The 26,936-nt window shown below is 43.0% G+C and overlaps 1 protein-coding gene across 1 annotated transcript in view; it reads right to left on the bottom strand.

Moving 5' to 3' along the window:
• Itga8 (integrin subunit alpha 8) overlaps positions 1 to 26,936 on the bottom strand; it is a 176,573-nt gene that overhangs the window by 26,082 nt on the left and 123,555 nt on the right. The window contains exons 24-26 of the mRNA XM_038333456.1: positions 21,669 to 21,774; positions 16,548 to 16,706; positions 4,877 to 5,005 (exon numbers count right to left, since the gene is read on the bottom strand). Coding sequence (XP_038189384.1) covers positions 4,877 to 5,005; positions 16,548 to 16,706; positions 21,669 to 21,774 — 394 coding nt within the window. The remainder of the gene's footprint in view (positions 1 to 4,876; positions 5,006 to 16,547; positions 16,707 to 21,668; positions 21,775 to 26,936) is intronic.

Here is a 26,936-nt window from a genome sequence, read left to right as displayed (position 1 = left end):
AGAGAAAAGTTTGGAGAGGTAGGTAATCCTGGCTGAAGCAACGGGGGACTGAGGTTAGGGAGGCGAAGATGGCTGTAGGTGCGAGAAGAATTCGGCTTCCATGTTGGAGATGCACATTTTAAAAAATGCAAACTGGAAACCGTGGTGCCAGCATGGGACGTTGGCACGCTGCACTTACAAATTCCTAATCAGGAATGGGATTCCGTACTTGGTTTTAACCAAACAAAAACTGTAGGAGGTCTTCTTCAGCTTTTGATTTTAGAGTAAACTTTGCATAATCATCCTCTCCTTGGAGATGTCTTGATTCAAGGACACGGGTGGGTGTTGCACGGCTTGTAGCGTTTGAGCCAATAAGAGAAAAGGAGAATGTAATGTGAGTTTGAAATCAGATGCAGAAACTAATGACTGTCTTGGCAATCATTTGCAAGAAAAAGGCTCCTATGATATTTAGAGGCTGAAATTTATGTTAAAATATTTCATGAGAAATAGCAGAAGAGAAGAAACTGGACCTACAGCACAAGTGCATGAAATTTCAGGAGAATACCATTTACCGAGCTCCGCTGCTCTTCTGTTCAAGATTCATGCGCAAAGTGGTGTGTATAAGAGGAATCTGAATCCTGTTTTTGCAAATGTTTAGTTCTGCAGAAGGCTGGATATTGGTTTTTCAATGGGCTCTTCCCATTTTTACTGTACATAATAGGATTCTATAGATGTCAACTTTTATTGACAACATACAGTTTTATTTTTCTAAAACAAATTTATTCTAAAAAGGACAGTATGAATCGCCTACTCTACCATTTTGAAGCCATTGTACAATCTTACAAATGTACAGGCCCTCGACTCATAATCTGCTGATTATTGTAGCTTTATCTCTTGTATCTCAGGTACATTTTTCTTAGGTATGATATTGGAGATAAATTCCCCTGTGGTTTTCATTTCCATGTTTTAATTTTCCTGTTAAGAAGAAACAAGTGGATGAATATTAGGAATTAAGACACAATTGTGTGTGTTCCTATGTGTGCTGCTGCTGTGTGTGTACAAGTACATATACACATGTGTACATATGCTTGTGCAGGCCAGAGGTCACCTCGGGTATTATTCTTCAGGCACTGCCCATCTTCTATGCTGAGACAGTGTCTTTCACTGTCCTGAAACTTGCCAAAGATGCTATACTGGCCAGCGAGCTCAGGGCACCCAACCTACTGGTGTTCTCAGTACTGGGATCAAATGCACACCACCACACTCAACTATTTTACATGGGTTCTAGGGAACAGGCTCAGGTACTTATGTTTGCCAGGAATCCACTTTTCAGAATGAGCCATCTCCCCAGCCCTAAGATACAGTTACAAAAGCCTCTTTCGTCATTTTAGGAGCCCAGGCCAGTTGTGCAATCACTGCCGCTGGACTTATCCCCTCCAACTGGAACTCTACTTCCTTAAGCCATTGCCTCGTTAATACACAACCGGAATTTGTATCTGTGTCACCCAAGCATCCTGTTAGGAAGCTCTTGACTACTACTATGGATGTGTTCTAGAATATTAGTGCTGTCACTGGGAATGGCATTGCTCCACTTTATTGGACTGAAATACGTGGTTAGGATTATCAGGCTTTACATGTATTCTCTTCTGCCTTAAAATTACAGTCAATTCATGTAGTGGCATTTCATTTGTATTTTAATAAATAAAGCTTACCTGAAGATCAGGAAAGTAAAACAGCCCCACTGGTCAGTCATAGAGTAGGCATCCATGACACACACACCTTTAATCCCAGTAGCCACAATGACACACACTACCACCATTATGTGTGCCCCAGCACATGGGGCCAAGGGACGATGTGATGAACCAAATCACTGACTGTGAGCTAAAGTGAATCCTCCACTAAGTCTCTATGTCTTGTATTTGTCACAGCAGAGAGAAAAGCCACATTTGTCATTGCTTCCCTTTCAACTATGCAAATGCTAAAATCAGAGGCTCAAGTCCTTGGACATCCTTGCTCCTTGAATTATGTCACTTTTATGACTGGCTGGAACAATGGGGCTCACTGAAATATTGCCAGAATGGGCATTGTATTTTGAATTCAGTGATGGTGGTGGGTGGTGAATTTGACCAGCGCTCAGTAAGATAACTTTTAATCTGTGCAGTGGATTTTTTGTAGTTGGATGGAGAGTTAAGAGGTCTAAGGGCCATAGAGGAGGAACAGGCGTTAGTGGACTGGCATCCTAAGGGCATTTGAGATATAACTCCAAAAGCTATTGCCATTAGTTCAGTGAATTTATACCTGAGTCATTTGTTCACACGGTCACTGAGCCCATAAGTTGGGCACTGAGCTGTGCCCAGGGAAGCAATGCAGGGAACACCATGCATATTCTCTTCTGAGGGAATTTTAGATAGGGTAAGCTGGTAGGGAAGCAGGCCTGAGAGTCAGAGCACTGTAGTGCCCAGAGGAGTCTCAGAGTCTCTCTGCATTTCTGGGAGAAGGCCAACGCATGGGCTTAGGAGTTTTCCAGTTCCCCACCTAGCCAGGGCGGTGACGGCTGCTCCCATGGGAACAGCTGTAGAGCTGCCCTTGGCTCAGAGTTCTAGCTTTCTCATCCTTCAGTCATCCTTACTTGGTCCTGAAGCTTCCTGATGAAGGCCCCACTCTTTTCTGTTTGTGACTTTGGATTGGTAACTTGAGGCTGTAGCTTCAGTTTCGATAATGAGTATCAGGAAGGGCTTCTTCAGTGCAAGTATGGGGCAAGAATCATCTTTCTGGGCAGCCTTTGCTCTATGTGAGGCACAGTGTTCTCAGCCTGTTCCCACACCCAGTCCCTGGGTATGCTTGGAAAGAGGATGGGATGTCTGGTGGTCTCTGACTTCTGCAGAATTTGAGGCTGTACCTATAACTGAGTCCTTATGGCTGTAGTCTGTGAAATGCTCATGGATTGGAAGTTGATGCTTGCTTTGTGCCTTTGCTACATGGTCAGGAAAGGATGAGCATTCATGTGAGGAGAGACAGAGGAGGTAAGATCATAATCAGCGTTGGGATGAATGAGGGCCTTGCATAAAAATACCAATTCATGCTGACGGTTCTGCAAAGTCCAGCTAAGATCAGGCTAGACCCTCCAGAGGCCCTCAACGCCAAGACCCCCACATTTCAGCCCAGAAAACCTGAAGACATTAGTGTTTCTATAAGGTTTTATTTTATGCTAACGAATACACAGTAATACAATGAAACAGAGTTCCTAATAAATACGCTGCTGTTTTTCTCCGCACCCTTTTGTCATCTGTGCTCTCCTAAAGCTGATGTGCACTCACTGCACACGTTAATGTCTCCTAAAGCTGATGTGCACTCACTGCACACGTTAATGTCTCCTAAAGCTGATGTGCACTCACTGCACACGTTAATGTTTCCTAAAGCTGATGTGCACTCACTGCACATGTTAATGTCTCCTAAAGCTGATGTGCACTCACTGCACATGTTAATGTCTCCTAAAGCTGATGTGCACTCACTGCACGTTAATGTCTCCTAAAGCTGATGTGCACTCACTGCACATGTTAATGTCTCCTAAAGCTGATGTGCACTCACTGCACACGTTAATGTCTCCTAAAGCTGATGTGCACTCACTGCACACGTTAATGTCTCCTAAAGCTGATGTGCACTCACTGCACACGTTAATGTCTCCTAAAGCTGATGTGCACTCACTGCACACGTTAATGTCTCCTAAAGCTGATGTGCACTCACTGCACACGTTAATGATGGCCCCGTGACTTTTTATACACGCAAACATCACACTTTGCTCTCAGCTGTCTATCAGCTACCCTCTCGTACTCTCCTCCCTATCCCCTCCCTTATTTCGTCACCCTTTCCCAGGAGTCTCTCTATGACTTTAATTCCGGGTCTTTTGACAAGTCCTCATGTAGCCTAGGCTGGCCTTCGACTTGCTGTGTAGACAAAGGTGATCTGCTCCTGATCTCTCTGCCTCTACCTCCCAAGTGCTGGGTCATAGCCATGTTTCCTCCAAGTCCCTGGCTGTGTTTGCTGCCTTGCTAAGATGATCATGGCTTTCTCATGATCTCTTATTTTTATATTCTGCATTCCAGATATTAGAAAGATACGTGATTCTTATTATCTGTATGACTTATTTTTATTTAATGTGATGTCCTTTAGCTTCATTAATTTTCCTGCAGATGGCTGGTTTTCCTTCTTCAGCGCTTCATTACCCATGTCTGTTGCATTCCTTCCATCTGTTCATGTGTTGACAGCACCTAGGCCGAATCGTGCCTCTTCGTAAGTACTGCCTCCGTACACACGGAGGTGTGCACGAATCACAAGCCGACTTGGTTTCCCTGAGCAAACGGTGCTTGCTTCTCTCAGACAAGCCATGCCCCGTAAGACTCAGGGACAGGTGTGACACTGTAGGGACATACCGGCTCGATGGGACTCTCGGCGCTCATCTCAACTGCCCCACTCAGGGCCTCTAAGTGGGCTAACGACTGATACTTGGTGGTTGTAAATTGGTTTTCAGAAGTTAATCTCCAAATAGTGGGATTCAGTATGACATTGTCCTATGTGGATATTATGGTTCCTGCCCTTCCACCTGTCCAATTCTCTTTGTTCTTGGAATGGATTCACGGTCACACTTAGTGTTGACCTCTACTTCTCTGAGGTGGTCGCCATGGTGGGTTTAGAAGAATAGAAAGGTGATATTGCAAACACTCCTTAATCTTTGCAAAAGAATCACTTTCATTTTTCACAATACAAACTGCCCAAAGCTGTCGGGTGTGTCTGAGCATTGAAGAAAACTAAAAGCAAGAGTTAAAGTTAAAACCACCTGTGTCTAGGAATTCTGTCTAATCCAATATTTTTCCTCAGTCCTGTGCTCAGTGCAACTCACCAGTATTTTTGCAGGGCTCTGTCTGTGGAGCTGGACCACTGGCACATCCCTCTTCCTGACAAGATGAGGAATTGTAGCGTTTCTCAAGAAGGCGCTGAGCTCGGGGGTGTCCTCTGGGGAGGCAGCCGGCTGCAGAGAGAAAGCAAGCATCACCACACATGGCTGCATTCACAGATTCTACCATTTTCCTTCACCTCAAAGCCTGGGCAATTGAATCGGATTCACAAAGGTTGAGCTTTAAATCTGCACAATCAACACCAAAGTGACTCATGATGACAAGGAACAAGACTGTCCACTCTGGCTACAGGAATCCATGAAGTGCTGGGGAACATATTTTTGGGAAATTTATCTTACAAAGATAAATTTGAAGAAGAAATAATTTCCCGAGAAGGATAGAAACCAAGAAGTTGACTGACGCTCCAGACATCAGTTATTCTCATTGTTTTCCCCTTGTGAGGAAGGGGCCTGGCTAAATGGAGGCAACTTCTGTGTGGAAAGATAAACCCTGAGGCGTCTAGAAAGGGCTGGAGATAGCCTGATGTGGTCCACAGCCTGCTGTCTTTATGGCTGTGACCCTGTTCCCTTGCTCATGAGAAGCGCCCCTGAGAGGAGACCTGTGTCCCAACGACAATGGCTTTCCTGATGCACGCACTGGCGCGTGACAGCTCGCTTTCCACTCTTAGATTTTATTCTAGAACAGGTGACTTTTACCTCGGTATTCCTACTGAGCACAACTTCTGGCTGAAAACACACTTTGGGATTCCAAATTGTATGTAAACCCCACACAATGTCCTAGTGACGTCATTTGCTTGCAGATTTGCCTAACTTGCGGCCCACGGGGCATAAGCAGCAGGGAAAACTATGAATGAGGCGCAGTACAAAGTAGTGAATGTACTACTTTGCATTAATAAATTAATAATGTAATAATAAACATGAGATTGTTCATTATTACTATTTTGTTTGCTTGGTTCTCAAGTACACACTTTGTGGAAACTCAGTGTTGTGTCGCAATGACAAAGTTCGGACTACCTGTGACCAACTGAGTGTAGAAACCTGCCTCCCACTTCCACCATGAAGCTTGAACCTTCCTTTGCTTGATTTGTCTACACATTATGGGAGCAGCACGATTACACTGGTGTCCGGGATGACAAAGAAATCCCAGCATCGCAGATGTGGAATGTACCACAGAAGGTAAAACAGTGATGATCAGTGTTTCTAAAGGCCTGGAAGAATCTACCAGATGGACAAAGGGATGGAATCCAGACACTTCAGGGTGACAAGGGTCATGGCATACTGGATCTTGCTCCTGTTGGCTTCCCCAGATTCATCACGCCAAGAGGCCTTTGACTCCCACTCCACAGCAGCCTCTCTAGTTTCCCTTCCTGAGCTGTCATGAAGCTCTGGGCTTCTATTTCATGTGGCATTCATCTCTGTGGTCTGTAAGTAACTGTCAGGCCCATCCACACTTGCCACTGACTGGTCTCAGTGAGGACATATAAAGTAAGAAACAGAGAGAGAGTCACATGGCCTTTCCCAGAAAACAAGCAGAGGGAGGAGATCTAACAAGGAAAACTTGGGGAGATTGGGGTGGGGAGGAAGCCCATTAGGAATGAAAGGCAAATTTTCAAAAACAAAGGACTCTTGGTGTCACCCAGATCTTGCAGAGGAGGGAAATCTGGTGAGGGACATAAGTATTGACTGGATATGTCCCTTGTGGACTTGTGGTCCTTTCCTAAGTGGGAGATTCTGTGGGTAAAAATTGAATCACGATCACTTCAGAGGGTTTGGATAAGTAATGATTGTTTAGAAAAGCATCAAATGAAGTCCCTTGGTCATTCTTATATTAAAGCAGTCTCTTTCCATGTCAAAGTCTGTATAGACAGTTTCAGGTAGCCAGGGTTGCACTGTGAGATCCTGCCCCCTGTCCCCCTCCCAAATGAAGCAACCAAGAAATCAAACAAAAACTAGTTTTTAGTTGGTTAGAGTTGTGATAAACCTTTCTTGAGTGGGTAGGCAAAACCCACTCTTGAAAAGGATGCAGGTTGAATTATTTGGTTTACTTTTTATTTTAATGCAGAAGGAAACTTCTGAGGCTTGTAAGGTTCAAGGGAGGGATAGTAGAGGAGAAGAAGTTGAAGACAGGAAACGGGGACATTTGATGTAGAAAAATTAAGCCTGGAGCAGCAGAAAGAAATGGCTTTTTCCAAAAGCATTGCAGAGAGAAGTTGAAGATGAGAAAGAATATTAGATGGTGCACATTGTGGGCTGGATTTTGTGATGTGGAAATTGATCATTTGAAGACACGCTTGTCTTCAGGACAATAGCAATGTGGTGGAAACTGGAGAGGCAGTACAAAGAGTGCAGCACAGGCTTGGAGTAGTTAATATAGAGACCGAGGAGGACAGGACTTCCTTGTAACAAGGACAACCCCATGATGTAGGAGGGTCTTCTATCTATCTGTTGCTTTCATTGGTTAATTAATAAAGAAAACTTCTTGGCCTGATAGGTCAGAACATAGGTGGGTGGGGAAGACAGAACAGAATGCTGGGAGGAAGAAGGCAATGAGGCAACCACCATGCCTCTCCTCTCTGAGACGGACACAGGTTAAGATCTTTTCCCGGTAAGCCACCACCTCGTGGTGCTACACAGATTACTAAATATGGGTCAAAGCAAGATGTGACAATTAACCAATAAGAGACTGAAACTAATGGGCCAGGCAGTGTTTAAATGAATACAATTTCTGTGTTGTTATTTCGGGTGTAAAGCTAGCCATGCGGGACCTGGGCAAGAAGGCAGCCTGCCGCTCCTTCTACAGATACTTCCAACCACTGGGATATAATGGGACTACCAGCTAAAAGTGGAGAAGCTGGACTATAAAAGTACATCTAACTGGGACTTCCAGGGCAGTCACTTGGAAACTTTGGAAGTTCCTAAAAGAATGTCCAGGTAAATCGGTAAATCGTCTTGCATTCTATGCATGACCGGAAAGAAAGTTTGGCCAAAGGTAGTTTTAAGAATGGACTGGGCTGAACTGGGCTGAATGCTTCAGAGAAAGCATGCGTATTAAGAGAGGCAGGTTCATTGGAGAGAGACGGTGAGAACATTATAGGAATAGAATGGATGAAGAATAGGATGCTGAGTGTGACGGAGGTATGGTATCTAGAGAACAATGACCAAAGTCCTAGGATTGTGAGCTGCTGGATGGAGTGAGGTGAGAAACCCAGAGAAGTGTCAGCTCTAGGGATACTGGGATTTCCCAGGTCAATGACAGAGCCTGGTCTTGCCAGAAGAATAAACAAAGGAGTTGTTCACAAATGCTCAGAAATGGAGTATCTGATAGAAAAGTGTTTACAGCCCAAGATTTAAAACATTGAGCTTAGACAGACAATTAAGAATTGTGTAAATCCCTAGTTTCTCATATGTTTTCTATTACATTTCTGTATGTGTCTGCTGCCATGGACTTCAGATTGACTATGTGCAACTTCTCTTTCTTTTCTTATCCTTTGAGATGGGGTCTCATTATGTAGTGTAGGCTAACCTAAACGTGTTATCTCCTGCCCCGGCCTCTAGAAGTAAACTAATGTACAGAGTGGAAGTACTGGAAAAATTGGGTCATGATTATTGTGTGTGTGTGTGTGTTTGTGTAAGTCATATATGGGTAAGAGCGTGAAAGTGTGTGTGAACATACACATGGATGCTAGAGTACTGTTTTGGCTATTATTTCTCAAGTGGTATCCACTTTGGGGTTTTCTGGGTTTTTCTGTTTGCTTTGAGACCAACTCTCTTACTGGCCTGGAACTTTCCTAGCAGCCTATGCTGGCAGTCCAGAAAACCCTGGGGATTTGCCTGGCTCTGGCTCTGGGTAATTTTTTTATATAGGTTCTTGGGGTTAAACTCATGTCTTTATGTTTGCACGGTGAGTATTTTGCCAACTGTGGCATTTCCCGAGTCTCTAGTTGTGATTTTCTATTCTCAAATTATAACTTATAATTATTATCAGTATTAATAAAACAATGGCCCCAGACCAAGAACTCTTTGTGTGGTTTCATCAGATGCGGCTTATGTGGAAATAAAGAACATATGTGCTGGGCTCCATTATAATTTGTCAATATTAATGCAGGTCTGGATAAGCATAGGTCCTCCAACAAGCCAGAAAACAGGGCCCCTGCAAGACAGGTGCCAACAGAACATGCCCCTTTCATTTCATATCACTGGTTAGAAGATAGAAAAAGCGTCTCTGTTGAGCACTGTAGTCAACGGATCTTCAAACAGCTTACAAACCAAGCTCTTCAAATGGCATTCCAGAAATTATTTCACAAAACAAAACATAACAAAGGGGGAGAAGTTATCCAAGAAATGTAAACAACAATTCCCATCCATTTTCTTGATGGACGGTGGAGTCCCTTTCCCAGTTGACCATGGTCACACGTTTCCTCGGCCGGAGAGATGAGTGGAGGTGAGGGAGGCTGGACTCAGAGTCCTCGGGTGAGGCAGACATGCTGTCAAGAGCAAATGGGTTCAATGCTATGAGAAGCTGTAAATAAACACTAAGTGGCTCCCCAAGAACAAACAACTTCCTTCTGCAACAAGGAAATAATTGTTAGTAAATACATTTCTTTCTGCAGCTGCTACTCAGAATTTGACCTCAACAAGACTTTTTCATTTTCATAATTTCCCCCCCAAACTCCTCACTCTAGTGTAGGCCTAAATTTATGGATTGAAGGAACAATATGTAGCCAGAATGTGCAGTACAGTTGGGAAAAAATGGTCTTTGAAGAAAGAAGTTGGGTGAAATGAGACTGGTGGCCCTGAGAATCCATAGTTAAGCCTTGTATCCCATCTTTTTCTTGTTTGTAGTGTCTTTGGAGCCCAGGTATTCCCAGTATACACGAAAGAACAGACTACACTCAGGGACTATAATTAAATCTAAGTGGAGGCAAGCCTAGAGGGCCAATGTACCCTGCAATTAAGACATACATGTTAAGGGTTTGTGGGCAGAAGAAAAACCCCACTTGTTTCTTTCTGAGTTATGCAGTCTAAATACAAGAATCAATGTACTCCATTGATGGTGCTGAAGCTTCCTTAGCCTTTGGATGTGGTGTTTTCCATTGTATAATATCTATGGGGTTGCACAGATTGATGTTATATGTGCATGTAGGTGGAAGTCAGTGGACTTCCTTAGCTGTCATTCTTCGGGATGAAGAAGATCAATAGCAAGCACAGATGGTAACTACAGCATCATAGCTGGAAAAGAAAACCAGAGCCAGGTGGGCTGTCTTGCTCAGATCTTTTAAAACTGTGGATGGCTAGGATATTTTCTCATAGGAGGGGGAGCATGTAGTTGACACCTGACCATGATAGGGGTAAGTCACAGGTGTCATGGGTGCTTCAGTTATGATATAAACTGTGGCTGCGAACATTCCAGCCCTTTAAAACGATTCCAAAGGGCATGAAAAGAAATTGGTATGCAATGACAAAGGCAGGTGAAATATTCTTCTTTTCTATGCCTTCGTTTGAAAGGTGTATTTTAGGTGAGGACCTTGGGGTGACTGAGCCAGGGCTGTTGTCTAGGAGCTGACAGGCGTCCCCTGGTTTTGAATTGATGAGAAACAGTAGACAGAGGTGGTTAATGACAAGAAAGTACTCTTAGGGATAAGACAAACTATGCAAATTTGCCAAGCCACTGTCTGCTGGCCACTTGAGTCTAGAAAACTATTTGCAGGGCTATAATCCTTGACAGATGAATGGGTTCTGGGTTTTTGCCATTCCTGTTTGTATGATCTGGTTGCAATTTGGACTTCCTGTGAGATCAGTCTTGCTGAAACAAGGAGAGATTCAGAGGCGACCTCCTTACATCTCCAAGGACAATGCATACATGAGACTCTCATGTTTCTTGGTCTTTGTACCTGAGGATCCTCCTTTTGTTCAAGTTATCCCTGGAAGGTGTTGTGGGTTCTACTACAGATCAGCTCTGAGCTTCTTCGCCTTTCTCGCTACTCACAGTCTCCAATTCTTCAGCCTTCTTCCTCATTAGCTCACAGCTGAGCTGTTTATTACAAAAGCTTGCCCATTGAAAAACTCAAAATCCTTTATTCTTCATGAAACTCGTGGTTCCTTGGTTGGGTTTACTATTTCAACCTCATCTTATCTAAAGATCATAGCATGTTTGAAAGGCTATTCAAACCCCTGGATAAAGTCCACCAAAATAACAAAATTGGTAGTTTGAAAAAAAAAATCGTTTTACCATCTTTAGTATAGCTGAGAAACACTTTATTCAACTCTAAAATCTTATTCCAAGAAGGATCTGGAACAAATTAGATTTAATGGATCGGTCTGAATACTGCAGACAGTTGAATGTTTCAAAATGTTTTAGGTGGTGGAGGAAGGAGAAACTGCTACATTTCCTTCTGACCTAGACCATGAAGTGTGTAGGCAGAACTTCATGGATGTTTGATCCTTCTCCTGGGATCTAAAAGACAGGTAACCAAACCCCAAGTGGTTGAGAGCATCGCTACATAACAGAGCCCCAACCTTTGGATTGGGAGGCCAATGTGCAAGTAGAGCCAATGAGTCTAACCCACTTCTACTGCTTTCTGCTGACGTCACCCAGGCATTGGCTTCCTTGAGTGACAAACAGGGGCTGTGTTGCTCTCTCTTCTTCTCTCTACATTTCTACTTCTCTTCAGACTCCGATGTTTCACAGGCCAAGCTGAATGAATCTCCATGAAGCTTAGGGTGATGTGGGAAAATTAAAAATAAAGAATTCCCCGTTGTCTAGTGGCATCTATGTATGACCACCCTTGTCCCATCTCATCTTGGATGCTGATGCGCTGTGGTTGAGCAGCAAGGGAGGTGAATGTGGGCGAGATCGTTTGGTCATTGCTGCCTAAAGCCGCCATCAGTTAGAATCATTATGCCGGTGGCTTTATAAAGGCACTCGGTGTTCCCTCCCCAAACTTGGAGGGGAGGCATGGGAGTAACTTGATAGAATAACTAGTTCCTACTGTGCAAACTGAGCCCTGTTAAGGTCAGGCTTACTGGACCTTGGTGTGCATGTGAGAAGACTTGCAGGCTTTTGTTGAATTTGGAACACATCTTTGTTTGCACACAGGTCAAATTTCAGAGGGTTTTGGGAGATAGTTGGCAACAAGAAAGCATTTCTCTTGAAAAATCATGTTTTAAATGGTAACTCAGTTCTCAAGCCAGTCCACAAAAAAAAGTCCCAGGGAAAAAAACCCTACTTTAGCTTCAATATGGTTTTTATGTCATAGAACTGTATATTTGCAATAAAAATAGTAATATCCAGTACAATGGCCATATGAGTGATTATAAAAAATAGAAAAAATATTTGTTTACTCTGTGATGCTGAGTATTTGGGTAGAGAAATGGGCAAGTGTGCCTGTGTTTGGTAGACTCTAAGGGAATAGCGACATCATTTCAAAGGCTTTATAGTTGGGGGCTCTGGTTTCCTGTAGTGGGTGGCCTAGAAAATGCTTCTCGGGAAATCTGGATGGTTCCTTTTCCATGAGTATGTGAGAGGAGCAGGCATGGTGGGGCTCCCTATAATTCAAGAAGTCATTAGCCCGAGTCTGGAGAATGGAGAGTTTGAGGTCAACTTGGGCTGCATAGTGAGAACTTGTGTCAAAAAAGAACAGAAGAACAAAGAAAAGCAAAGTCGGTTAGGAGGTTGCACGGAGACAGCAAAGTCAGAAATCCTTTCAGCCAGAAGTGAGCACAGCCAAGAATTTACATGGGAGAACACGCTGACTAGGATGTGTATCTGAGCACAGGAAGGGGGTGGGGTGGGGTGCTGACTAAAGTCGTCTGAATGGTGGCACAAGTTGGACTGCTCAGGAATACAGATGTTTCGAGAGACACCGCCTGGCACCTTTCTTACTGAAGCATGATGGAGTAGGCCGCAGTTAATGCAGGGACTCTCAGCTGGTCAAAGTGTTGACAATAAATGACCATTGAGTGCTCAGTCCCAAATGGGAATCTGTATCATCAACTGACCCACTTCCAGTCACTTCCTGGCCCACTCCTAGCACCTTCAGCTTTCAGAGCTCCTGGAACATTACAGAACAGGGGTGGGAAGAACACAAGAGCTGCAGGATGGGAAGGGTGACGTGAAATGATGTCCCCTTGATGTGACAAGGCACGTGCCCTCGTGGGCTCAGTGCAGCGATGGCTGCCTGTACAAGGGAAGGCACTTAAAGTTCCATCATGGATGGGGGAGGGGATCGTAAGGCTCCACCCTTAGAAGATGACGTATCGGCAGCTGATGGCTTTTGGTTGGGCTGCCATTTCTCTCTGGATGTGTGGTTACTGGAAGACTGCCTCTGCTTTGGTGGGACCCATGCTCATGCGCATAAGGGCAGCCCCAATGGATTCAGCAGGTTTCTTTTCAGAAGGATGCGTGAAGGTACAAAATCAGTTCATCGTCTACACTCGTTAGAGAAGCTTCATTGGCACGAGGTGGTAATTAGCACAGAGACCCACAATGGGGCAATGTGCAGAGTGAGAGATTTTGGAGCAGTCAGCCCAAACAGAGATATCTTTATCAAATCTCTTCCCACAAGGCTACAGAAGAGCTGGCTGAAAGATTATGAAGGTCAGAGGTGGTGGATGGCTCCAAAGAAGCAATGTGATCTACACACAGTAGGGCCGATAAGAACTCACAGCCTGTGACAGTGTGTACACAACCTGCCCAAACTCAACCCAGAAAAAAAAACAGCATGAGAAGGGAAAATGGACACAGAGTTTCACCCCTAACAAAGGAGCAGTTTGCTTGATATCTGCTGGGAGAATCAGTCCATTAGAGAAAACTGATTTTCTCTAATGAACACTGGGTATATCACCCACACTCCAGAGCAGGCCACATGCTCAGGAGTAGTTGGCCAACATAAAATAGACCCCATGGTATTACAGACATGTGCCCCCAGGCCTGATGTTGAATGTAATACCAGCACTGGGGAGGCAGAGACAGGCTCCCTGGAATGCATTGGTCAGCCAGGCTAGCTGGATAGGTCAGCTCCAGGTTTAGTGAACACCTGGGATGATAGAGGAAGACACCAGCGTGCGTGTGCGTGCGTGCGCATACACACACACACACACACACTCACACACACACACACACACACTTTACACAAACATACACAAAAACAATATAGAAAAGTTATCAATTAGCTTTGCTATTACTATTTTAAGATTTTTAAACCTGTATGTTGAAAAAAAATGTTGTAATCTATTTTTCAGTAATTTCTACTCATACTTAATCCCGGACAAAGTTGTTTATCTGCGCTGTCAGGGAAGGAATACCTGCTGAATAAGTTAATAGCAGTGCCACTAATCTGTTTAATATCTTAGAGAAAACCGGTATTCAGGTATTCTAAATTATGAGTGCTACTGGCCTAAAACTAAAGATTATCATTTTAGTGTCTACTTACTAATAAGAGGGTTTTTTTTTTTTTTGAAATTTCTCTGGGAACATATTAAATCCTGTTAAAGTATATTAAGAAGACTGGAAAAATGGCTCAGTCATTAAGAACCCTGTTTGCTCTTCCAAAACAAGTTGGGTTCTGTCCCCAACACCCATCTGGCAGCTCCCAATCATCCCCAGCTCCAGTTCCAATGGACACGATGTCCTCTTCTGACCCCCACAAGCACCCAGCACGCATGTGATACACATATGTATATGCAGACAAAATACTCATATGCATAAAGCAAATCTTTATAAAATATGTTAAGAACAATGTTTCTATACCTTAGGAATTTGTACATTCTTCTAATTAAGCTATGTTAGGGAGCTGTTACTTCACATTGTCATAAAATCTTATATTTAGTTTTTACAGATTGAAAGCTTTTTTTAAAAAAAGAAGCATAGTTAAGTTGCATTAAAAGAATTTCCTAGCCTTGGGCAGCTTTTTAATGTAAAGCTATTAGCACACTGAGGAATAAGTAGGGAGCAGAGAATGCCAGGTGCTTAGTATACACCACCACTCAGTTTGCATGAATCTGTCAACATTTAATGCAAGTTATCTGCTAGTGCTGTCCCTGTCACTGAGAGTGATTGTTAAATTGCCACAGACGAAAAAGAAACCTTACAGTCAGCATAGTGCACATTAAACAAGTTACATAATATATACAAACATATATAAACACTGTCAGATGTAAGCCAAACATTGCACTCTGAGAGTTAGGAGCCTTCTGCTGGAGCATGTGATTCAAGACTGTGTGTGAGATATATTAAATACGGGGCCCAGTGTGCGGAGATCTGAGTCACCTAAATAGTATACACTCACATTTGAAGACAGTTATTTTTTAAAAAGCTGGAGTCCCTGAGGACAGAGATCATCGCAATAAAGGGGAAAGAAAGAGGAAATGAGACGAGAATTCCAGGAAGTATTTGAACTAATTTCATGTTCCACAATGGCTTTATTTACTATTGCCCCATAAAGAGGGTGGCCCACCACCCATTGGGTCCTTTACTGAGGAGCCTCCTGTTTTCCTCTTGCCCCACATACAGAACATGTGGGGGTGAAAAAGAAAGCCATTCAGAGTGTCAGTGACCCCCAGCCTGTGGCCGGGTCCTGTGGATGGCTAAGACTGTGGTTCAGGAAGTCTGTCTCTGCGTCAGAGACACTGGGCCCTTGTAGCTACTAGGAGAAGGTTCTCAAGAGAGGCTGTCTTCTGAGGACATAATCTGATTCTCAAAGTTTTGTTTTTGTTTCCTTGCAAATGTGACATTCTCAAGAGCTTGTGTTACTTCATTCCTTTACTTCCCAGAAGGAACCTGAGCCAGATTTGGACCTTAATCTAGATGGGTTTGCCTTTGGGACAGTGGGGCTCTTTGGTGATGAATGAGTGGCCAGCAAAGCAGCTGCCTGGAGAGGGGGCAGAAACAGGCAGAGAGGAAGAATCTCAGGCCCAGCCCAGGACCTATTTTCGATGGACTCTCAGGCTCCTTCCAGAACCGGCTTTTGAATAAAGCCCTGGGCCCTGTTCTGACCGAGTCTCCTTACAGCCCCTCAGGTCAGGCCCTGAGTGTTTTCTAGATGCCCAGGCTTTCCTTTGACCCTGGATTCTAACACACCTCTAAGAACACTTTCTGCTTTTGCTTCTGCTTCTAATAGACTTCTCAGGCCCTGCCCTACCTCTGCATTCCAATAGGCCAAGGTCCTTTTAAGTGCCATAGACACTGGTCCTGCACTGGCCATACTTTGTCCTACACCCCCAGAAGCTTTTCAGTCTGCTTTGGGTTTCTCTATAAGTTTTCACTACCATGGGAGCCCTGAACATTCCAGTCTAGGGGTTCTCAGGGCATGGAGACAGCTTTTGGCAAATTCTTACATTTTACCACTTGCTATTGACAACAGCTGCAAGAACCCATCTTGGCAAAGATCCTCATGTCTTTGGGCAACATCCCAAAGAAGACTTTTAAAAATAGCATTTTATACTAACTCTTCCAAATGCAACATACCTAATTATGATTTTTGGTTTGGTTGTGCTATTGATGAAACGGTCTATAAAAGGTGATCATTGAAAAAGGTTCAATAGTTGACAGGTTGCTATAAACAGTAAACATTTGCTCAGGTTGAGACTTTACACTAGGTTATGCCCAGTGATCACGGAAGCCAGCTAAGTTGAGCCACTGCTTAGACCACGCTCCTACCTTTATATCCTGGGGGTTGATCTCAGGATTTGTTTGACATCGCAGAGGCCCCAGGGTTTGAAGATGAAAAATATAGAGGAGAAACTCATCTCGTGCCGAGAATGGCCAGCCCACTTCCAGAATGGTGTCACTGATGGTGCTGGGTCCAATATTGTGCAGCTGCAAGAAGGTGACACATTAGGAGATGTGGTCCAACTCTGTCTCTCATGGGTCTGCTTGGAAAGCCCATGTCCTTGGTGTTGACTATGGCGGTAGAACACAGGAGTCCCCCCAGGCAAGGGGAGCTCTGAAATCACAGCACGTAGATATTCAGGGAAGAGCATGAAGCAATTCTTATGAGAAAGGCTTGGGAGCAGAAGTATTTTAAGCTTCAGAATACTCAGGGATGGGACCCAATTGCAATCACAAAATTCACTGATATTTCAGACACACCTTATTATGCGTAGCTTGAAGGCAAATTTTTAGATCTTCATTACTTATTTAAGTGTATTTGGGTGTGCAAAGCTGCCTGTGTACACATGTGCCCGTGGAGGCCTGAGGTTGGCATCAGCTGTCTTCCTGGATTGCTTCACACCTATGTATTGAGATAGTGTCTCTTACTTGGACTCAGAGCTCACTGCTACAGGGCTGGACATAGCTGTTCAGCTTGCTCCAGGGATCTCCTGTCTTTGCTTCCTAAACCCTTGGATGACAAGCAGGCTGCCACACCCACATGGCAAGGGTTTTAGCCACTGAGCCAACTGCCCAGCCCATTGTATTTTTAATGTGCTTGTGTTTTGGCTACAGTCTGTCCCATGAGGTCAGGTATGGTATTTTCTTCTTGGAGCTGGTATCAAAACAATTGGACTTTGTAATACATTCCGTTGTTTTTCAGATTAGAGAGGCCCTATCCGTACTCTCTGTGTGGAATCACTGCTATGCTTACCTTGAATTTATGTAAATTTAACGGTAGCACTAGAAACTCAATTTTAATTATAGGCTTCCAACATGTAGTCATCCTTTCTTTACATTTGGAATTGGCCTCCTCCTGCCTGACTACTGGCTTGTCAATTGCAACCATATGGGATGCACTCTCTTTCACCCTCTGGGAAGAGGGCCATCCATCAAGCACCAAAGCTGGTCTGTGCGCCTTACAATTCTCTGCCAGTGAGTGTTTCAAAGCTGATGTGCTGTCATTAGCCAATCCCCAAGAAAGGAAGGCCACATCTCATGAAGACGAACATTTTAAACACGTGACTTCTGTTCAGAGGACACAGATGCCATCCCCCCCGCAAACACTTAGCACATTGGAAAGAATTATGAGTTTACAAATTCTCTTCAAAATTAGTAGAGATCTTTGTCCTCCCCCCACCCCGTTCTGACAATTACCATTAGAATCTATGAAGCAGTGTGGTTTCAGTTTTTATTTGTTGGCCTGTGTAATTCACATTATTAAAGGAGTATGGCATCCACTGACATAGCATGTTATGAGACCTGAGATCAGTGTGTAAGAAATACTTGGTGACTGGGAGGAGGGATGGGGCATCCTGGTGCCTACTTTAAACTTTCATGATGTTTATGCTAATCCTAGAAGCAGAACTGCACATAAATGATTGAATCTGAGCATTTTTTCCAAGCTTTGAAGTTTTACCATTCTTAAGAGGAAATTGACTCCCACAGTTTCATAATGATTTGACAGCTTGCTATTGTCCCTGTGAAGTTCTTGACCTGAGGGACGTTGGGACAGGTGTCGGGGTCCAGCCTCAACAGGGTTTGCACGTTCCAGGGCAGGGGTGTGTGAGGTGGAAATATTAGATAGGAAGAACAGAGATATGAAAGAAAAGGAACAAAGACATAGAATAGAATGTGGAGGGCAATCAAGTGAAATACTGAATTTGCCTTCATTTATTTTCCATATGCTTACAGACCCCAATCCAAAAGGGGGCAAGGCAAAATGACTGCTTCAACATGATTCAAAGAACAGACAGAGCAATTACTTGCTTCAGTATGTGAAACATCAAGTCACTATATTCTGAGTTAAGCATTCTGTTGTTAAGGCAGGACGTGCAGTGACTACACCTTAGACCAAGCAACTCGTAGGCAGCCACTCCCTGGGTCAACCCATCTGTCACGTCCTTGAAGGAGCAGGAATAGGCTTGAATTCTCTGCCCTTTGGTCAGGGTGGAAGGGATTCACTTCTGTGGGCCAACTCAATATCCAAAACACCAAGTAAGCACACCCTAGATCAAGATATTTTTTTGTAGCCACACCTTAAGTCAGACCTCTTGTCAATAACCTTGAAAGAGCAAGAGTAGGCTTAACCTCTCTCATCTTCAGTCAAGGTAGAGAGGACCCAATTCTGTGGGCCCCTACAGACAGGCTGCCCTTCTGTTATCAGAAGAACCTAAGCTCAGGCCATGGCTTCTGAAGGTGTAGATGAAGGAAATTTATGCCAATACTGTTCTCCCCATGGAGGAAGAGCTCAAGTTTGGGCTTCATTGTTAACCCAGGAGGGAGGGGGGTCTTCATAGCCCTTTGTAATGGTTAATGTCAACGTCACTTGACAAAAGCTAGAATCACCTGAGATACAGGGATTATCTTGATTTTGCATTGTTGTGGGAAGGGTTCTTATTTTTTTGTTGGTTTTTCGAGACAGGGTTTCTCTGTAGCTATGGAGCCTGTCCTGGAACTAACTCTTGTAGACCAGGCTGGCCTCAAACTCACAGAGATCTGCCTGCCTCTGCCTCCCAAGTGCTGGGATTAAAGGTGTGCACCACCATTGCCCAGCTGAAAGGGTTCTTATTCACTGTGTAGGTGGGACTTTCTCCCTGGGCTGTAAAAATGAAGGAGGTGGCTGGAGCTTGCATTTCTCTCTGACTCCTGAGTGCAGATGCAATGAGACTAGCCAGCCTCCTGTGCCTGCCACTATGTCCTCCCTCCTCACTGCCATTCTTTGCTGCCACAACGAACTGCATTCCTCTCGGACTATAAGCTAAACTAAATTCTCTTCCCTTAAGTCACCGTTCTCAGTGTATTTATCACAGCAAGGAAAGAGTAACTAATGCACTCTTGTCACGAGATGAAAGCTATCTTCGGAAATAAAATGACTCCTAATGGCATTATGCTGTACCCATAGATCAGTGCCTTGCTCATCCATCATCAGAGGAGCTTCCTCCTGCAGCAGATGGGAACAAATGCAGAAACCCACATCCGGAGAGTATGCAGAGAGGGAGAGACCTTGGAACACTCAATCCTAAATGGGATGTTTCTCTCCATCACACTCCCTCCCAAGACTAGGAGACACTGCAGAAGAAGAGGTAAAAAGATGATTAGAGCCAGAAGTGGTGGCGGACACCAAGAAAACAAGGGCTTCCAAACACCACAGGGTTGACCCACATATGAACTCACAGAGACTGGCAGCAAGCAGTTGCTACATGGATCTTTGCCAGGTAGGATCTCAGCACTGAGAGGAAGTAGACACATGCCTCCATCCCTAGCCCTGAAGCTAAATACTCTAATTGATAATCACTGACAAATGAGAAAAGAGTTTTTTCCAATGGAGTCTCACTGGGTATACACTCAGCAGTAGATGGGAAACACATAATGAATGCAATGGTATCTTGAAGTTCTTTGTCTCATAACACTTTGGCAGGGCTTTTTTCCCCTTACAGGTCCTTTGCATAAAGATATGGTTTCTGGTTTTGTGTTTTTCTGGGCTTTTCATGTGCAGATGCACATTTGTTTCTCTACCTATATGTGCTTCTTGAGCTTTTTCTTTGGATCTTATTTGTTCTGATTGTGTCATTGTATTATTATTTTTAAATGCCTGTTTTCATCCTAATGAGAGAGAGCAAGAAAGGGTATGGATTTGAGTGTGCGTGGAGACAGAGAGGAACTAGGAGGAGTTGGAGGGAGGGAAACCGTAATCAAAACATATTGTATTAAAATCTGCTTTCAATTTTAAAAAAGAGAGTTATGTTCAGAACATTTGGTTCAGAGGCATGGAGGAACAGAGGATGAATGGAGAAAGGATTTCAATTAGAAAGTCGATTGGAATTTTATTTTTCTGAAATTCCATGCTGGGTTCCCTGAAAATGAATTACCACATGGCTGGTAGCATTAACTTTAACGAAAAACCTAAATAACTGCTAAATTAAGCCTCTGTCATATGTTCATTGTTTATATTAAATTTAAATGTTTTAGGTAACATGTCAACAAGTGATTTCACTATTAACAGTTTAAGACTTTGTGTGGGAAAAGAACATGGGGGTCTTTTTGCAGGATGCTCTTTCCTCTGAAGACAGTTGGCTTAATCCATGGAGTATTTGGATCTGAGAATAAATCATTCACTTTCAACTTCAGTTATACAAATCAAAAAGCAAAATCATTCTATCATGTTCTTGCCTCATAAATTATATCTATATTTTGGTCCAATAATGACTAATTAATGGAGTATTCTAATAGTACTTCATAGTTAATGACATTTAGTTTATACATAGGTAAGCTTAGGGACATCTGAAAGCATGAAAGAAATACAATCGAAGGAAATAGGTCTTTTGATGCATAGGTTCTCCAAATATTAAGTGGAGAACAACTAAAAATATTTTTAAAAGATCACTTAATAAGATAAAATGTTTCTTGCCCGGTAATAGATCTCATCACTGAGGACTGAGTGCCCATGTCTCTGGGTACTCAGCTGGGTAGCCATCAGCAGCCACTATAGCCATACTAGGGTATGGGTAATTATTCATCAGGGCACCATAGCCATAATAGCACAAGTTATAAAGTTTGGACCTTGAACTGGGACCTGAGGTTCTATGAATTTCTTATTAGTAAGGAGTACATGAATACAACATCAAAATATTAATATAGAAAATAACTTTCTTGGATTGAAGAGATGTCTCAAGAGTTAAGAGCACTGGCTACTCTTCCAGTGGACTTGAGTTTAGTTTCTAGTGCCCACATGAGGCAGTTTACAACCATCTGTGATTCCAGTTCCAGAGGATCAGATGTCACCTTCTAGCCTCCACAGGCACACATGCTGTGCATATATGTATACACACATACATACACACACACATATGTAGGCAGAACCCGCAATGCATAAACTGATAAAATAATAATTAAACAAGAAATAGATACCTCATAAATATGCTCCACCAAAGGACCGACTTCCTCCTCCTTGTGGGGCTCCTTTTCTGGTTCCCAGTTGTGGATGGGCAGAACAATCTGCGGAGGGTGGGACACTCTGGAATGTGTAATATTAGGTTGATTACTGATGAGCGCTGCTAAGGACGTCTTCGTTGCATATTACTATATAGTTACACTGGTTCCAGAGGAAGCAAACTGCTCTCCAGTTACCTGGGACTATATCTGACACGCGGTTAGACACTGTTAGTACGGCTTACCAAAATGACCGAGGGAATAGTGGAGACACAGAAGCACTGTGTACTCTTGTGCACTGGCCTATAGTCCAGCCACTGTTTTACAGTCTTGTACATCTTAGACTAGGGAGCAGGGCAGAGTGCATTATTGAACAGACATGAACAATTCAACACACATATGTACATTTATAAAGCCTGCTATCCACTCTTTGTAAGTATGTGTATGTGTTTCCTGGCATAGAGGTTATATAATCCCTGCTTTAACCCAGAGTAATAAAGAGGATGTGTGTGTTTGTGTGTGTGTGTGTGTGTGTGGTGTGTGTGTGTGTGTGTGTGTGTAAAAATATATCTAGGCTCCTTTGAGATGTATTCTATATCTAGTTGAAAAGATATACAGTTTCTGGTTAAATATGTCTGCATAGACCAGTGGACATGCTGTATATATTTCTTCTTTGTAGATTCTTTTGGCTCCTGTTTCTGCAGAGGGCAGAGCCAGACTCAGGACCAGGTAGAATCAAGTGTGATCACAGACTAGAGTTGTCTTACAGACAGTTTGTAGGACAAGCGAGGCAGAACTAAGTATTGCCATCATCTAAGTGCAAAATTAACTTAGCAATGTACACATAGACAAACCTGATGAGTAAAATTTAGTTTGTGGCATCATGTGTACCTATGTGTGTGTGGTATGTGTGCTTATAAGCACTCCCTTCTCCTGCAGGAGGTGGAGGTCAGAACTTGATGCTGAGATGTCTGCCTCAATTGCTTCTCCACCTTATATTTGAGACAGGACAGCTCACTGATCTTTGCACTCGCTGTTTTAGCTGGCCCAGCAGCAAACCTAAGGAGTCCATCCATCTCTGCTGTTCTGTGTTGGGGTTGTGGGGTTTGCATAGCCACACACAGCCTTTCCACAGGTTCTGAGGGTCCAAACTCAAATCCTCATTCTTGCACAGCAAGGGCTTTACCTTGAGCCACTCCCAGCCCCCAAAGTAGAATTCTATTGAGAAAAGGTATCTTTGAAAGAATATTCATTTTTTTAGCTAAAATTAATTTCAACAGAATAAGTCCTTGCATGGATCTAAATTGCTGCTTTGGAAATATTCTGTAATATTCAGTAATATGCAACCTCTAGTAACTCCAGCATTTTTTCCTCTTCTAGGCTGTTCTATCTATTAAGTGTTTATTCCTCTTTACTGTTGAATAATATTCTATGGTATGGTTTGTTTACCATTGACTCACTGGGAACCATCTGGGTTGTTTACAGTTTGAGGCTCTTACAAATAAATTTCTACAAACATTTATACAGAAATTTCTGTGTAAGCTTAAGTTTTTATTTTCTGGGAATAAATTTTTCTGGCATAAATAAAAATAGTTTTTCTGTTGTTGAAGTTTGTTTGCTGTCGGGAACTTAAAAACTAAGGATTTGGTTATATGATGCAAATTCTTTTAAAAATATAATAGAACCTGTCTCCTATTTCTATTAATTCCAAATAGCAAAGAACATAATTTATTGTCTTGAACAAGGTTGACCCTACCTGCTATGAACGGAATCCAACATAGGCTTTGGTTATTCATGGGTTTTTCTCTTAGTAATTTTTTCTTTTATTATCTATCTATCTATCTATCTATCTATCTATTCATTCATTTTCTTGTGTGTCAGCGTGTGTGTGTGTGTATGTGTGTATTTTCCATGGCTCATGTGTGTGTGTATTTGCCATTGCATGTATGTGTGTGTATTAGACATGGTGTGCATGTGTGCGTGTATTTGCCATGGTGTGCACGTGCACATGCATGTGTGTATTTGCCATGGCTTGTGTGTGTGCATATGTGTATGTGTATTTGCCATTACATGTGTGTGTGCACGTACTTTGCATTTTCCCTGGTGTGTGCATGTGTGTGTGTTTTGTGTGTGTATGTGTGTGTGTGTGTGTGTATTTGCCATAATATTCCTGTAAAGGTCAGAGGATATCTTGTATGAGTCAGAACTTCTACACTTTTTGTTTTGATCCTGGGGATAATAATTTGGTCTTTAGGCTGGGCAGCTAGTACATTACTTGCTGCACCATCTCGTGGGTTCTGCTGCTTCCTCTTTTGATACAGCCAACCCCACTGGATTAGTATGAAAAGGCTGTGTATTTTGGTAAATCTACATAGTGTTGCCACTGAAGGCTAAGCTTACTTAGTGCAGATCGGTGTTAAATCAACCCTTTGTCATATGAATTGTTTGCCAACTGGCTCAAAGACCGGTTGATGCCATGTAGTAATGAGTCAAATGAACAGTTTTAAGTGCTTTTACCCACTCCAAAAACTCTACTTAAGATTATTTTTAAACAATTAGAACAACAACAAATAAAAATGGGCTTAACATAGAGCATGATAAAGCAGCTCAGAATAAATCCCAGTGCCCGAAAGAAAATGAGGGTTCCTGAAGGCTGACCGTGGAAGATCTTCGACATAGCAACTACTTGTTCCTTGAAGAATTAAACATTGGAACCGATGTTTTAAAAGCATAATCAGAGGACAGAGTTTTGTTATGCGATATGGCCAAAATGAACATTTACACTGTTAGAGAATAAACTATGGTCAATTGTTGGACATTAATGTAGCAACTAAAACAGCTGCATCCACCCAAGAAACCCGGTTTTAATTAGTTGTTTGGATTATTGCCAATAAGGAATAGAAATTTCTTTTTTCACTGTACCCAATGGCAGAAATAGATGTGGAAACATTAATTCCATAAGATGAGTGTGTAAGAATGAAAGGAATTACAGCCTTTCAATGCCTTGGAATTACTTATACATTATCTGAAAAATTCCCCATTTTAATTTAGTCACAAAAATTTAAATTTAGAATTACAAAGGAGTTAATTAATATACATGGTATCATCATCATTATTGTTATTATTTTTGTTGGTTTTATGAGACAAGGTTTCTCTGTATAGCCCTGGTGCTCCTGGGACTTGCCCTGTAGAGCAGGCTGGCCTCAAACTCAGAGATCCATCTGCCTCTGCCTCCCAAGTGCTGTGAATAAATAATACACTATTCTACCCAGCTTGGTTTCTATAATTTTTGGGTTGTAAAACTAAAATGAACTACAGAGTATTGGGTGGCACAGATTTGCAATCCCATATACTCACAGGCCTGTAATTCTACTGTAATTTTAGCTACTCAAGAGTGAAGCAGCAGGGGTTGGGGGCAGACACACACAAACAGAGAGAGAGAGAGAGAGAGAGAGAGAGAGAGAGAGAGAGAGAGAGAGAGAGAGAGAGAGAGAGAGAGAGAGAGAGAGAGAGTCAGAGACGGGGGTTGGTGGAGGAGAGAGAAAGATCAATCCACTAGGGAAAACAATACAGAAAAGCACAAAAGAGACAAGAAGGAGCAGAAGCAGAAAAGAGCTGTGTGGCTAGGTGCTGGAAGAGTAGCCACCCTTCTCCTTGTTCCCCAGAACAAGGCAGTGATGGAAGAAGGTAGGTATAGCCTGAGGGGCACAGTATCAAGAAGTCAGAGACTGTGTTTAAGTCTGAGTCAAATGAGGGGAAAGAGAGCTACTCATGCCCTTCTGAAATCAGTACTTCCTGCCCTGGGGGAGCAGAGAATTCCCAATGGGAGTCAAAACCAAAAAACCCAGACTGTAAACCTCAGCTGGAGGTAGGCAAGAGAAGACAAGGGGCTGGGAGAGAGGATAACACTCAGACAAACATTCCAGAAAGAACACTCAGCCTTTTGAAGGGTGGGACGTGTGCTGGTGCTGAGGCTGGAGAGATGCTCGGAAGTTAGGAACACTTGGATGTAGAAATGCTTCCAATATATTCAATGAATCTGGTATCCCTTGACACTCAAGAAAGAAAATGATACTATAAGAAAATGACAGATCAATACTTCTCATGAGCATAAGCATAAAAGTTACTAGCATAATTCTTGCCAATTCAAGTCTGGAGTATCTTCTCCAGAAACAAGATTAGTTTAAACTTTCAAAACAAAAATTAAGCAGCTCACAATTTTCATGGACCCGTGGAGAGGGAGACAGAACTATTTAATCATCTTCATAGACACAGGCAAAGCACTGGACAGAACTGAATAGGTATTCATTCTAGCAGTTCTCAAGCAAAAATGAACAAAACGTGGAAGGGAACAGCCAGAACTTGGTAAAGAGCATCTGTGGAAACCATAATGTTAGCATTCGATTAAACATGAAAGACTGAACCACTGCAAGAGCGAGAATAAAGCAAGGATGCCTCCTAGCCCTCTATCCAGTCATGAACTAGTGAGCTTAGTCTTTGCTGTAAGAGGAGAAAAAGAGAAGGACAGTCAACAAGTCCAAGAAGAGGTCTGGCCTTGGTTCTCATTTTCTGCATGATAATTTCTAAGGTATCATATGGCTGCCAGAAGTGACAAGGTCTGAGGCTTTGGGACACACAAGATGTTCCAGCAAGAGGAGTTTCTGTGATAGTGTCTAATCCAGAAACATCAACAGTGTAATTTATACAGGAGACTTGGTCGTATCATCTTGGCCAGCTTGGAGATGGATCACTTGGGCGGGCGGGCAATCCATCAATAATGCCTCTTTACAAGGACTAAGGAAACTTTGTCCCTGAGGCTTAGGGCATGGCAGGTGGCACTCCCTGCCTGCTGTTGCACATCAGTGTGTGGAAGTAGTAGGCCATACCCTCCAGATAAGGACAAAGAGAAGCCAGCGTTTGGCACTACTTGTCCAGGTCCTTCCTTCTATCCTTCTTCCTTTGGTGAGCTCAATCTGATTTTCCCCCAGCTGTAACCTGTTTCTGTGAGCTTGATAGATTAGGACAGGATCTGTAAGCTGCTTGTGTTAGACATGACAGTGCTTGTTCTAACTTGCTTTCCATTGCTGTGATAGAACATTCTGACCAAAGACAACTTTGGGAAGGAAGGTGTCTATTTCGGGCCTATAGTTTCAGGTAATAGTCTATCGCTAAGGGAAGTCAGGGCAGGAACACAAGGAGAAACTGAAGTGGAAACCAGGGGGAGGGTGGCTGTTCCCGGCTGACTCA

Source organism: Arvicola amphibius, chromosome 6 (genome assembly GCF_903992535.2).
Source record: "Arvicola amphibius chromosome 6, mArvAmp1.2, whole genome shotgun sequence".
In the NCBI taxonomy this organism is placed as follows: domain Eukaryota; kingdom Metazoa; phylum Chordata; class Mammalia; order Rodentia; family Cricetidae; genus Arvicola; species Arvicola amphibius.
The sequence above is the reverse complement of the archived record's forward strand: the minus strand, read 5'-3'. Positions and strand labels throughout refer to the sequence as shown.